At 34.6% G+C, this 14,211-nt stretch overlaps 3 protein-coding genes across 4 annotated transcripts; 2 read left to right on the top strand and 1 right to left on the bottom strand.

Annotated features, from left to right (window-relative positions):
- The first annotated feature begins 5,996 nt into the window (after positions 1 to 5,996).
- LOC8265104 (asparagine--tRNA ligase, cytoplasmic 1) lies at positions 5,997 to 8,837 on the top strand. Its single transcript, XM_002514129.4, has 6 exons — positions 5,997 to 6,630; positions 7,066 to 7,656; positions 7,734 to 7,990; positions 8,083 to 8,212; positions 8,349 to 8,407; positions 8,526 to 8,837. The coding sequence occupies exons 1-6, from the start codon at positions 6,184 to 6,186 to the stop codon at positions 8,707 to 8,709; spliced, it is 1,668 nt and encodes a 555-aa protein (XP_002514175.2). The 5' UTR covers positions 5,997 to 6,183; the 3' UTR covers positions 8,710 to 8,837.
- Positions 8,838 to 10,145: 1,308 nt separating this feature from the next.
- On the top strand, positions 10,146 to 12,478 carry LOC8265103. Of its 2 annotated transcripts, XM_015716296.3 has the most exons (8): positions 10,146 to 10,353; positions 10,465 to 10,526; positions 10,614 to 10,697; positions 10,799 to 10,853; positions 11,408 to 11,543; positions 11,899 to 11,949; positions 12,045 to 12,122; positions 12,214 to 12,478. In XM_015716296.3, the coding sequence occupies exons 1-8, from the start codon at positions 10,248 to 10,250 to the stop codon at positions 12,248 to 12,250; spliced, it is 609 nt and encodes a 202-aa protein (XP_015571782.1). In that variant the 5' UTR covers positions 10,146 to 10,247; the 3' UTR covers positions 12,251 to 12,478. The 2 variants fall into 2 exon arrangements, with proteins under 2 accessions (XP_015571782.1, XP_002514174.1); XM_002514128.4 differs by having other exon boundaries at positions 10,154 to 10,353; positions 12,045 to 12,478.
- Positions 12,479 to 12,710: 232 nt separating this feature from the next.
- On the bottom strand, positions 12,711 to 14,211 carry LOC8265102 (60S ribosomal protein L31). The gene is made up of 3 exons (XM_002514127.4): positions 14,055 to 14,211; positions 13,837 to 13,941; positions 12,711 to 13,171 (listed from the first exon to the last, which is right to left on the bottom strand). The coding sequence occupies exons 2-3, from the start codon at positions 13,917 to 13,919 to the stop codon at positions 12,892 to 12,894; spliced, it is 363 nt and encodes a 120-aa protein (XP_002514173.2). The 5' UTR covers positions 13,920 to 13,941; positions 14,055 to 14,211; the 3' UTR covers positions 12,711 to 12,891.

Here is a 14,211-nt window from a genome sequence, read left to right on the forward strand (position 1 = left end):
TCATTCTAAAAAGTCTCATACTGTAAACTCAAGGCAAGATAAATTCTTAAGTTAAGACTAAGTGAAGGCAGCTTTGCCATGAAAGGTCTTTGTGCTCTTTTGGATTTTTGTAGCCGAGTTAGTCCTTTTGAATTATAAAAGAACAGATCGTGCAAGCTAAAAACTCATAGCCAAAGGATCAAGAGAAAGAGATGAAGAGTTTAGAAAGTCATAAGAAAATTTTTATTTCTTGATAGATGAAAAGAAGGCTGCTTGCCTATACTACTCAAGACTTCTCTTTATATAGAGGAGCCTTATTACAATAAGACAGTAAAGATAAGATGGGAATCTTATCTTTTACACATGTACACATAGGAAGAAAATATAAGATTACACACTTTACATAAAGATAGATAAGATAGGAAATCTTATCACATGCACAAAAGGACAGAAAAAAATAATACATATATTAGGACGGAAAAGATAAGATAGGAGTCTTATCTTCCTACACTTATTTTTCAATTATTTCATGAATTATGGAGGAGAGAGATTGGGTGTTGTGTTGTCTTCATTGCCAGCAAAAAAGGTTGGTTACCATGGACCACTATCATCGTCTAGGGGCTGAGAATCCTGCATAATGGCATCTTGTTATTTTGTGGTCAGACTTGGATCATCTAGTGGTGATGGCAGCAAAGGTAAAGTGGATCGTTCAGTGATGGAGTGTTTAATCCATTGATTATCAGATCCATTGTAAGTGTAGATAAGTGGTGTAAAGACATTGGTCCTTCCTGAATCATTTCTCAATTGTAGAGTGAGCTTTAATTCCCTTGTTATTGGTGGAGGAGCAAGGTGTAAGGGCATTTCAATTGTTCTCCAATATTGACAGATGTTTTGGGTGGCATAGGTATCTTCTGAGAGCTTAAAGTAAGGCCTGTGAAGAATATAGATGGCATGATATCCTGAAGCCTTGAAGTCATTGTCTGTAAACAATTTATTTTCATGAATGATTTTGAGGAGATCCTTTTTCCATTGATATGGGGTTTTGAACCAAATGATATATTTCTATGGATATGTCCCTGCATTTGTATCAATATTGAAGAAGTATAGGAGGTCCATGACTGGCACTTCTATAGCATGATAACAAATTGTGAAAAGACACCATAGAAACCATAGTTCACTTTCAATTGTGGATGGGTAGGAGAAAGGTGATAGATTAAGCACCAAGGGTAATCTGGATAAAAGAAATTGGGTTGGATAGGTAGTAAGAAAGTTTGTTGGATGATTGCCAAATAATGGAACATCATATTTTTTGCAAAATTATTGACATGTTTCGTTGTGAGACTTGTAGAAAGGTCTGGTGGTGAGAGAGGTTGCCGAGGCTTTTTTGAAGATGTCGAGGCCTGAAGATTATCGGAAGATTAATTGTTGAGGTGAAGATGACAATAGGTTGGGGTTTTGGTTGTGGCTTTGATAATCTGGATAAGAGATCTGGGATGAGGTTTTTTGTTCCTTTATATGCTGGACTTCAAAATCATACCTGCTAAACCATGACTTTAACCTCAATAATTATGGTTCTGGTAAGGTTTTCTGATTGGATTCAAGAATCTTTAGAAATAAGGAGTTATCCATTCATACTAAGAAGTATTGACCGATCATAAAGAATTCAAACTTTTTTGTCCCATATTTGACTGCCAGAATCTCTTTATATGTTGAATGGTAATACTTCTCTGCTGGAGAAAATTTTCCTGATGCTTGCCCACACAGTTTTTCCTTGTCATTGAGATTTTCAAGAAGAATTGCCCCCCATGCATAATCTGATGCATCTGTCTGTAGGATAAGATGTCTTGTAGACAGGATGGTAAGCGGTGGAGGATTCTGAACCAATTCTTTCAATCTCTTGATAGTTGTTGTCTGTTCTGTTCCCCAATAGGGGCGTTTTTTTTTAGCATTTTGGAAAGTTGAGTATCCCAAGAAATTGTTAGATTTGCTTTACAGAGAGATTCTCATCTGGAAAATTATCAAGCTCTTTTGTCAAGTGTGGACCATACGCATATTGGTCGTCCTTAAAATGCATTCCAAGGAACTCTGTCTCTTGCTGGCCAATAATACTCTTCTTCTCTGAAAGCATTATTCCGTACTTCTGGATGATAACAATGAATTGTTTCACGAGTTGATGATGTTCTTTAGCTGTTTCTGAGAATAAGAGAATATCATTAATGTAGATTAGGGAGGAATAGAGGATAGGCTCAAAGATTTCTATCATTATTTTTTGGAACTGAGACGGGGTTGTTTTGAGCCCAAAAGGCATGACTGTCCATTGGTATTGGGTGTTTGGGATACAAAAGGCTGTTTTGTATCTTTCTGAGGGATGGATACCCAATTGCCAGAATCCAGCTTTAAGATTAAATTTTGAATAGTACTGGACATAGACATGCTAACTTGTTGGATCATTCTTGCTGCCTTTTCAGGATTTTGAGGGCAATCTTTAGCATAATGTCCCTTCTTTCGGTAGATGTAGCATCTATCTGATTTGTTGCCTTGATTTTTCTTTTTCCGGAAGTATCTGAACCTCTTTGTATATGGCCTTTTCTTTCTGAACTCTTTGCTTCTATTATGAGGGAATTTTTGGAAATAGTGTCTGATTTTCTTCTTGTGACTAGAGCACACACAATTGGAGGACTTACATTTAATCTTGAGGTGGCTTTTGTTGCAGGCCTTTTGAACAATCAGATCTCGTTGAGACAGTCTCCTGATTAATTCTTGCTGATCACATAATCTCTTGATAGAGGAGAGAGTAAACTGCCAGATTTCTCTAAGAGTAATTGAGGTAACTGGTTTCTTTGTTGTGGTGATCATGTTATTGACTTCTGGTTGAATCTTATCTGGTAATGAGATGATGAAAGTATACTTTAACGTATCATCACCGTCGTGCCCACAAATGACATAATACAATTTGGACATTGCAGAATAATGTCTTTCTAGATCCTTGATTTTTAACGAACAACATTTTCGATCAAAATATTCCTGTTTCTGTTGTCGTATAATGAGATCATAGCTTTCAAGGAACTGATTATGGAGGACTGTGACCGCAGCTGATGGAGTTGGCAAAGTCACGAATTGGAACCTGGTGTATTCAGGCTGTGACTGGAACCAATCCCTTAAACTGCCTGTGAATCTTGTTACAAATTCAGCAAGAACCTTTTTAAGTGTGGCACCATCAAAGGTCATTTGAAGATCAATCCATGCCAAAAATTCAAAAAGTTTATCTCTCCATTTTGATGGAGACAAATCATCAAAAGTGAACCAAGGTCCAGTTCCAGCTGTGGATTTCGACTTTGGGTGTGAAGCTCCAGTAGGAACAAAATATGACTGTACATCCTCTGTGTCATCTTCAGGCTCTACTACTTATGGAAAGGGTTCAGTAGTAGAGGTGTTCATGAGTATTTCTGTTATATCAGCCATTTTAGAGGTGTTTGAAGAAGAATCAGAATCATAAGGGCTGATTAGAGATTGATCTGGCAATTTATTGCCTTTCAAGACTGGATGATGTAAAGTTTTCTTTTGTTGAGGTGTGGAGCTTTTTGGATAGAGGTGTAAGAAAGTACCAAAAGGTGGGTAATGAGTTTCTTCTTGCTCTGGTTGTGGAAAGAAAGGAAATGCATAGTAATATGAGGGGGCTATTGCAGAAGATGTAAAGGCTGCCGATGTGAATGAAAGGACCATAGAAGACTGATCTTTTCTAAGGTCATGTTCAATTTGATCAATCTGCTTTTTGAGTCTCGTAATTTTCTTTTCTTTTTAGGTGAAGGCTGGTGTAATCGGTTGGGGTACTCGAAGCTCTCTATCAAAGGCTTGGTATATGGAGGTTAAAGAGGAATACAGTTGGAGTACTTCTTGAAAGAAGGTGTCCAACTTCTAATCTAACTTATGGGAGAAATGTAAGGCCTGGTCTAACTTACTATCGATCTTCTTTAGGTACGTGTTCTGGGCTAGAGCATTAGAAGTTTGCCAGTTTAGCACTTCTTCTGCTTGAGTGAGCTTCTCGATCTGCCCAGAAGGAGCTACTTTTGAAGGGGTGACTTGAGATCTCATATTTTCTAATTTTCTTGAAGCATAAAACAGTTTTGGACAGGTAGGACTGTGGACACAAGAGTTTGTATGTTTGCACGATAGGATGGGGAAGAAACTTTGGTATTAAGATGGCCTCTCCTTTTGTAAGATCTTTAGTGCCTCTTCGTAAATAGGTAAAGGAGTTCTTATTTTTGATGCATCATCCGGGTCCTGATCATCGCGTATGGGCTTCCTGTATGAACATGAAGAACTGTAGAATACTTTTGGAATCAGTCTGGGGTTTTCAGGTTCAGGTTTTTGGAAACATGGTTCTCCTGGTTCCTATGCACAGTTGCCTCCTGGGTCACATTTCGAAGGATCTATGTCCCAAATAAAGTGGCTATTGATCTTGGCAGGATAGACATAGCGTCCGGAGGGGGAAAAGTCATGTACCGGAAGGCCCTTTTCAGGTTTTGGAGATGGGACCGGTTGTATCATTGATGCTTGAAAGATGGACGGAGAGGAAGATGAAGTTTCTTCAATTTTTCTACATGATGGAGAGAGTTAGAGAGTAGAAGTTTGGGCAGTGAATTTAGAACTTGTAGCCATGTTGATTCAATTCTCTTTCTCTTTCACCAATGGCTCTGATACCAAATGAAGCCGAGAGCTGTTCATTGTAAGTATCCGAGTATATGAAACTAAAATATTTGAATATTATTATTTTAACACTAAAAATATTAAGGTACCACATTGTTTTTAAATTTAATTTAATTTATTAAGTTTTAAAATAATGAAAATAAAAAAAATAATATAAAAATATTTAAATCAAACCCTATATATATTTGAATATGAATAAACAATAAATAATAAAATATAAAAATATATTACATAATAATAGAAATTAAGCACTTAATTAAAATTCAACAACGACTGCATACAAAAGTCAATGCTCTAAAAATAATTTTGCAATAATCATAATCTAACTTTTAATATAAACAAATAACTTTCACTTTACTTTAGTGGGAAATGTGTAAAATAAATTACTATTTTTATATTTTAATAATTTTTCTAAATTTCTTATTTGATAAATTTTTTATAACGGTGATCGATTAAAAATATTAAAAAAATAAAATTAATATTTATATGAATGGACAATATTTAAAGAATAATATGAAAATAATTAGTTTTAATTGTGTTTTGCTATTAAAAATATTCAAGAGGAAAGATAAATTCCTTTTCTTCCATAAGTAAAAATCAATTAAATACTTTTACACCTTATAAAGAAAATAAAAAATTTAATTGATGATTTTTTTATCTCCACTATGGTAAAGAACATGGAATTTAATTAATTTGGTCTTGTTTCTTTAATATTTTTGTGCAACTAAATACAAAAGATAGATAATTTTTTCCCTTTGACTCTTTTTTTTTTTCTAAAAATAATTTTTCTTCTTAAGACAATAATATCTAAACAACTAATACATTGCTTCTGAATATTCTTTCTAATATTTTATAATTACAAAGAAAATTTGTTCAATATTAGTACCTACAAAATAATAAAAGTATTAATTATGTAATATAAAAACGAAATTAATTTATTAAATATTAATGGTCCACTATTTATACCGATCAATTATCCTTGTTGAGCAAGAAAAAGAAAGCTAGGGAATTGAAATTACCGGTCAATTCTTATGGTTGAGCAAGAAAAATAATGCTAGAAAACTAAAATTTGTAAACTATTCGTTTGAGTTGGAACGAAGTTCTGTTGTGTTAAAAAAGAAGAAGAAGTTGGAATGAGGCTCTGATCATTGGCCAAAATAAAATTAAGAAATTAAAATCCAATGACTCATTAGTTCAATTGGAGAACAAATCAGATTCGGGCAGGACGAAAAGATCCAAAGATACCATGCGTTAGAATCCACTGATCATAAATTGTAATCTCCTAGAACTGCCGTTATTGTTTCCTTCCATCAACCTTACAACTTTTCACCATATTATAACACGTGTCTCACCATGACAATCCTACGCTAGAGAACAGAAGTACTACTATCTTTTCCAAACTAACACACAGCAGATTTTAGGGTTTATCAAAAGCCTCCATTCTCCATACATTTTCACTTCACCTCCATACCGCACTGTTTCTCTCTCGCGCCACCAATGGGAGACCAAAACGACGCCGTTGCACTCAAACATCCGTTCTCCGATCGGGTCCCCATCCGATCCATCGTCTCACGCCCAGACGGTGGAGCCAGCCTCAAGGGGCAACGAGTACGGGTCGGAGGTTGGGTAAAAACCGGGAGAGAGCAAGGTAAAGGGTCGTTTGCGTTTCTGGAGCTAAACGACGGGACGTGCCCGGCGAACCTACAGGTCATTGTGGAAAAGGAAGTAGCGGATCTGAGCCCCTTGGTGCATACTGGGGCGTGCGTGTCTGTTGAAGGAGTTCTTAAAGAGCCACCTGAAGGAACTAAACAGAAGATTGAGCTGCGGGTTGAAAAAGTGATCCATGTTGGACCTGTTGACCCGGCTAAGTATCCGATTCCTAAAACCAAGCTTACTCTTGAGTTCTTAAGAGACCATATCCATCTTAGACCCAGAACTAACACGGTAATAATGTCAGATTCTTAAAAAAAAAAAATTATTTATTTGCTAGTCTGTTAAAGTTTTGGTTTCGAAGAAAAGAGTGTTTGCGAGTCTAAAAGTGCTAGAAATCAGTTCAAATGGATTCTATCAAGTCAATTATCTTGTTTGGTCACAGTTGCTAGAATTCAATTCTATCGACAAAAAAGAAACGGCGTTTTGAAAGAAATTAAATCATGCCATAAATGACGTGATTTTACAAGAAATTGAATTCTTGGCTTTGAGTGATTATTTTGAATTTAATGTGACAAATATCTGGATTTTGAATCTATAGTTGTATCATGTGGAATTATGCGATAATCTCAATTATAGATTGCCTTGAGGAAGCCCTTTAACATATTATACCGTTTTCCTTGATTTTCTTTTGATTTAACTTGGTGATATACCTGTGCTTGCTTCCAGATTTCTGCAGTTGCTCGAATCCGTAATGCACTTGCTTTTGCCACGCACTCATTCTTTCAAGAGTATGGTTTTTTATATATTCACACTCCAATTATCACGACCAGTGACTGTGAAGGCGCTGGTGAAATGTTTCAAGTTACTACCTTGATTAGTGAAATTGAAAAGATAGAGAAGGACCTGATTCAAAATCCTCCTCCATCAGAGACTGACATAGAAGCAGCTAAGCTTGTTGTCAATGAGAAAGGAGAGGCTGTCAGCCAGCTTAAATCTGCTAAAGCAAGTAAGGATAATATAAGTGCTTCAGTGGCTGAACTAAAAAAAGCAAAGGAGAATCTCTTAAAGCTGGAGGAAAGAGCTAAATTAAAACCTGGCTTTCCAAAGAAAGATGGGAAGATTGACTATGGTCTAGATTTTTTTACCCGTCAAGCATTTTTGACTGTCTCTGGCCAACTACAAGTTGAAACATATGTCTGTGCTCTTAGCAGTGTCTATACATTTGGACCAACTTTTCGTGCTGAAAATTCGCACACTTCCAGGCATTTGGCAGAATTCTGGATGATTGAACCCGAAATAGCATTTGGAGATCTTGAGGTATATTTAGTGCATGTCTTCTGTGCATATCATTGTTTTTGTGTTTCCAGCTTTGAAAGGTTGCAAAATTCTTGCAGGATGATATGAACTGTGCTGAGGCATACGTAAAGTATATGTGTCAGTGGCTACTTGATAAATGTCTTGATGATATGGAACTTATGGCTAAACTTTATGATAAAGGGTGCATTGAGCGACTAAAGATGGTTGCTTCTACTCCTTTCAAAAGGATTTCTTACACAGAAGCTGTGGATCTACTGATTGAAGCTGTAAAAGGTGGTCACAAGTTTGAGAACAGTGTGGAATGGGGTATAGACCTGGCATCCGAGCATGAGAGGTCTCTTTCTGTGCTCCTATCTCTCTTTCTTGCTCTGTTCTTTCTGCTCAAAATGTGTTTATCCTAATATCTTGGTTCTCCTTTGCATTCAGATACTTGACGGAGATTTTATTTAAGAAGCCTGTCATCGTGTACAATTACCCAAAGGGGATCAAAGCATTTTACATGAGGCTCAATGATGATTCAAAGACAGTTGCTGCCATGGATGTCCTTGTACCAAAGGTATCTGTATACTTCCTTTGTATCTCCAATTGATCTATCCCGTGTCCAATTTTTTTTTTCTCCTTTTCTTAAAGTTCGATTACTTGTTACTTTCAGCCTTGTATATAATCGAGTTATCATCTGTCTTTTATTTCAGGTGGGAGAGTTGATTGGTGGAAGCCAAAGAGAGGAACGCTTGGAGGTTATTCAGCAAAGGTATTGAGATGTAGTTGAATGATTTAGCAAACTCGCAGATACTGCATTTATCTTCTTGTTATAAATTATAATTTGTGCCTCTGATTTAAACTTTTTGGACAATGCTCTTGTGTTGAAGAATTGCTGAGATGGGGCTGCCTGTTGAGCCATACGAGTGGTACCTCGACCTGCGGCGCTATGGGACTGTAAAGCATTGCGGATTTGGTTTAGGGTTTGAACGGATGATACTGTTTGCCACTGGCATTGACAATATAAGAGATGTCATCCCCTTCCCCAGATACCCGGGGAGAGCAGATTTGTGAGCTTAGCATTACTATTTTGCCTTTGGAATTTCAACAGAGTTTGTTCTATTCAAGTTTCCTCTCTAATGTATTTGACCTAATTTGATTTCACAATTCTAAAATTACCACACTTAGTGAGTTTGTTGGCTTCTGAATGTAAATCAATTTTTGGGTTATGTGCCAGTTATGAAGATTGTGGTCTAAGATCAAGAAGTTGGATAAATATTTCCAAATTGGCCAAGACTTGAAAGCGTATATTTGTTTTGTTTGGTCCTCCAGGACAGTCTTCTCTGATTTTGTAGCAGAGAAGAGAACTGTAGAGCTTGGAACTGATTGCCCCAAAACGGTTTTTCTAAGAACGCTATCAAACGACTATTTAAACTTTGACATATTCAATATCAACTGCCAAATATACTTTCTGTTAGAATTGGAATGCTAAGTTACTAAATTTGAATGGTAATTAATAACACTTAATGTTAGGCTATCCTTTATAGTTATTACAAATTAAGTATTTTCAAAATAAAATCGAATTTCATCAATAGTAATTTCCTCTCTCAATATTCAACAATTATATACGAACACTCATGCACTCAATTTATAGAAAAAGAGAATAAAGAAAAAAGGAGTACCAAAATGATTGTTTAGCGCTTGGGACTAATTTAATCATTAATCTCCTTTTATGTTTAAATTCAATATAAAATGTCATCTTTCTGTAATCTTAGCTATTGCTATTTAATAAAAAAATACTCATTTTCTCTAATTTTAAATTTAAATTTTTAATAAGATTTTAACTATTTAATTTAAAATCAAATATATAAATTGTAAATATAACTTATTAAACATGACTTAATTATATTTGAAATGAGAACAAATATCAAGATAAATAATACTAGTTATTTATTTATTTATTGCATGACTATTATTATTATTTTAATTATAAAATTAAATTGATAGATATAATTTAATAAATTTTTAATATTTAATATTAATTTATAAAATTTTAAAAAATAATAATTAACTAACTATTTGTTAAATATTTTTAACTCTTTAATTTTAAATTTTATTTTTAAAATTAAAATTATTATCTAAACCTCTTAGGATAAAATAAATATCATTATTTAATTGTGAAACTATTTATTAATTAATGTAATACTAAAATATAATTAATATCATATTTTTAGAATTAAAATTAATATTTAATTAGAAATGTAATTTATGAATTAATAAATTAATAAAAATATTTATAAAATTAAAATTAAAATTTAATTATAAAATTTAATGTGTCAAAAATAAGTATAAATGTTAAAAAATTTATATATTAAATATTAAATATATTATTAAAAATTCTACATCTAAAAAAATTAATATAAATATATATAGATATGATAAATAATTGTATAAAAATAGCCTTTGAAGATTATTTGATCTGTAAGAGAAATTAAAAAAAAAAAAAAAAAGAAGAAAAACTGTTCGATTTTGAAATTTGAAGTATTAACTTTTTTGTTTATTCTTTTTGAAGCCCCAAACACGTAGTTTGAGAGAAGAGAGGGACGATAGCGATGAAGAAGCTGGCGAGAAATTGGAGAAAATCTCGAGACGAGAATTCATCTCTACCAACTTGGGAAGATCCGTCGCTTGATGATTCTCGTCCCATGGACACCCAAGGTCTTGCCGAGGAAATTAACTGACAATTTATTTATTGATTCTTTTCCAATCTTTTTTCTTTAAATTTAATTTAATTGGTTTGTAACTTTTATATAAACTTGAAACACACAGAGCAAGAGGAATTGGTTCGATCTCTTGAAAGAACGCAAGCTCAACAATCACTTTTATGGAGGGTGGGTTACTAATTTCAGTTCTAATTCTTTATGATAATCTTTTCCATATCAGTTTTAATTAATTTATTTAATTATTTATTTTGATAGAGAGTGTTTGCTGGACTTCTCTTCTGCTACGCTGCGTTTCAAGTGTACTCAATCTACCAGCAAGCAACTTCTCCATGGGAATTGGTAAACAAAATCAATAATTCTTTGTTTGCTTTTAATTTATTTTATGTCTAAATTTGATGTTGAGCAAATAGGGTTTGCATTTGGCTTTGATTTTATAACAGAGGTATCATGCTTACTTCATGGAGGATATGAGTTCTTGGATGGTTATATCTGCAGGTTTTGTCACTCTTCCTTTTCTTTCCCCTAATTAATATGCATTATTTTCTTTTTTAACACTAGTTTTTGATATTTTATTTTCTATTTGTCTTCCATAATTTCCGTCTTCTACCGCCGCAATATGTAATTTTAGGTCACTAATATGCTTTAGTAAGGAATCATTCGAAGCTTCTTTCTCAGTTTCCTTTGTCAGTCATTCTCTTGAGATGTTTTAGATTATAGTGTTTTGACCTGAGTGGCAGTTAAATGAATGAGAAAAATGAATAATTTAGATTTGCTTTGACTGATTGCAATGAAGATGCTTGTTCAATCGTTCTAAATATTCGAAATCTGTTTCTATTTTTTTTTTTTTTATAAATGCCGAATTACTGATAAAATTGCATCTGACTTGTCATTATGTCGATTACTTGTATATGTGTTGCTCCTTGTTTAAAATTGTGAATTCCATATTGATTACTGTGCAAATGGAGATATTTTCCACCTCGTGTTTAATGGATTGGGTTGCTAAAATTTAAGATGCAATTCTGTTACTAATTCTTAAGGTTTTTTAATAGATTGGGTAGCTGTTTTAGCATGCTCAATGGCCATCATGGGGCTGCTGCATAATTCAAAGCAATACCGGCCGTTGATTTGGTATTCATGCTTTGCTGGGCTTGCGTTGGCAGTTTTCTGGTTATATTACATGCTCAGGTACATGGGACTTCTTTACATTTCTTCTTGGCGCATTTATTATATCTAAAATTTTTGTGTTGAGTTAATGAAGAACTAAATTGTCTAGAAAATGACGTTGTTTATGTTCAACATTTGGGATTTTACAAGGAAAAATGAAAGAAATACGAATTTTGATTGGGTAAGTTTTGCTTCTGTTGAACTATTTTGGTGGAGTTCCTAGGCTCATCAGTCTAAAATAGAATTGAAATAACCGCTGGATATCACTATATTGCCCAAGAGGAGCACTAATTGTCTCATAACAGGAGCTGGAAACCTGAAAGAAGTCTATTGTAGCTTGCTATGTTACATGTATAATTTTATATTTGTGTTGTAGGATGTCAAGATTTCGATGGGATGTTCTCTGGCTTCCGTTTGGACCTCTTAGGTAGGTGGTACTTGTCTCTGGTTCCTACAAGCTGTGTGACTAATTATTTCATTAGTTTTACTTAGAATGGATATTCTTGTTTTCTGAAATTGCAGTGGAGCTGGCCTTTCCCTTTATGTTGACCATTTACTTATCGAGTCATCAGAAGAAGTTCGCAAACTTAGAGGCTACATGTATGCTTTTAAGGCCAGCTAACTTTCTGTTTGACCTAAATCTTCGTTCCTGGTTGGCTCGTCACTATCTCACAGAGTGATTTTCAAGCAGTGGCAGGACGCAAAAAGGAGATTGCTTGGATCACTGATTTAAGGAAAAAGCATCACAGAACGAAACAGCTCAAATGTGCTCTGCACAAACAGATGACCCGGGCATGAAGTTGCCACGTGCTGATCAGATGCACTTGGTGCTTTCTCTTTGTACCTCCATTAGTAAATTACTACAAGTTATTGCTGGCACTCAAGTCTAAGCTTTTTCTCTCTGTTTTTGCTACATCAAAATTGGTAATCTTTCATATGGTAATATCTATTCTCTACTCTTCGTCCCAGAGTAAATATACTATATTGATCAACTAAGAAAGCTTCAGAACACATTACATTGCTACATGAATATGTATGCCCTATGCGCTTTGGGAAAAACTGACACCACGAGAGAAATGCACCCAAAATGGCGACTAAGAGATGTGAGATGGATTTCTTGAAACTGACAAGAATGCTACAGCAGACTTATAAAACACGTGTCGACTGCTTTAGGCTTGAAACATACTATGTCACAAACGGATAAGTTTAGGATTGATAAACCAAAATGGTAAACGCCCAAAAATCTTAACAACAGCAAGATAAGCCATCTAAATAATAAAAGTGAAGTGTCTGCAAGAACTCAACATTTGCAAAAGCTTCAATTTTAATCTAGCCTATGATTGGAGCCATCAAAAACACAAATTGGATTTTAGTCTTCATCTTCAATGATCTTGGTACCCATGCCTTTCAATCCTTCTGGTGGGATTTCAGCAACAGTAACAAGAGAGTAAAGCTCTTCCTTTGCTTCTTCATCGTCATTCCTCCTGCGAGCAATACGAACCCTGATCCTCCTAGGGACACTGCGGATACCCCTGCTCCATATTTGCTTATTAAGCTTAACATCCACTCTCACATCCTTTGTTCCCATAGCTTTCTGAGCAAACTTCCTGATCTCCTTTATGGCCTTGGGAGCCTTCTTCTTGAAGGTGCTGTTTCCAAAATAATTTTACACAATAACAAGTTGTGAATGAGCATATGATGTAATGTAAATCTCAAACATTTGTACATATGCAATTCCCCATTGCATTTGATAACGAAAGCACATACCATCAAGGGGAAAGTAATATCATAACAAAATCATGAATAACGAGTACCAGAAAAATTAACACCTACACTCAACACTAGAGTACAGCCACATAAACAGACTTCTTAAAGCAACAAAAAATAAAAAAGCCAATTACATCTCCAAAACTTATTCAAGACAAATTGTGCATCCAATCAAGAGCACATGCGAAGCAAGACATAAGATAAATCATATCTCAAAATCAGGACTGCTAAACAAATCAGATCTCCCTTAATGTCATACCTTATTCATAAACAAGACAAAGCCCACCCTTATTTCCTCCGATAGAGAAATGTGTTAACTTGAGCATAATATTTACAATACCTTATTCACTAACAAATAAAAGACCGAACACCAATGGATACATCAATTACATTATAATTAACATTTCCAGTTGAATACCTAAGCCCAAATAACTAAAATAGACCAATCCATCTCTAAATCAAACAACTTAATAAAAGCAAAAACAGAAATCACCACACAAAATAAAAAAAAAAGAAAAGAAAAAAGAACGGGAGGAAGAGCAAATACCAGCCATGTAAGCGCTTGTGGAGGTTAATGGTGTACTCTCTGGTGACCACCTCCTCTTTTCTTCCTTTTGTCTTCTCTACCATTTTGACTCACTTACCTACCTACCTGCACTCAGAATCCAATTTTATTATTAGCATTCATAATCAAATTCATTTATAAGCTTTTGCTAATTCACACCGAAAACCAGAAATCAGAAACCAGAGACAAGAAAGAGCGACCTGCGCGATGAGTAGAGAGGAGCTGCGGAAAGAGACTTAGATTTAGAGATGATGAAGCATAAAAACCCTAGCTGCACCGGGTTCAAAAATATATAGGCTAGGCCTATGGACTAGACAAAGCCCATCATCAATTCAAGGTTCGAGTTCTATAATGGAT

This window comes from Ricinus communis, chromosome 3 (genome assembly GCF_019578655.1).
Source record: "Ricinus communis isolate WT05 ecotype wild-type chromosome 3, ASM1957865v1, whole genome shotgun sequence".
Classification (NCBI taxonomy): Eukaryota; Viridiplantae; Streptophyta; class Magnoliopsida; order Malpighiales; family Euphorbiaceae; genus Ricinus; species Ricinus communis.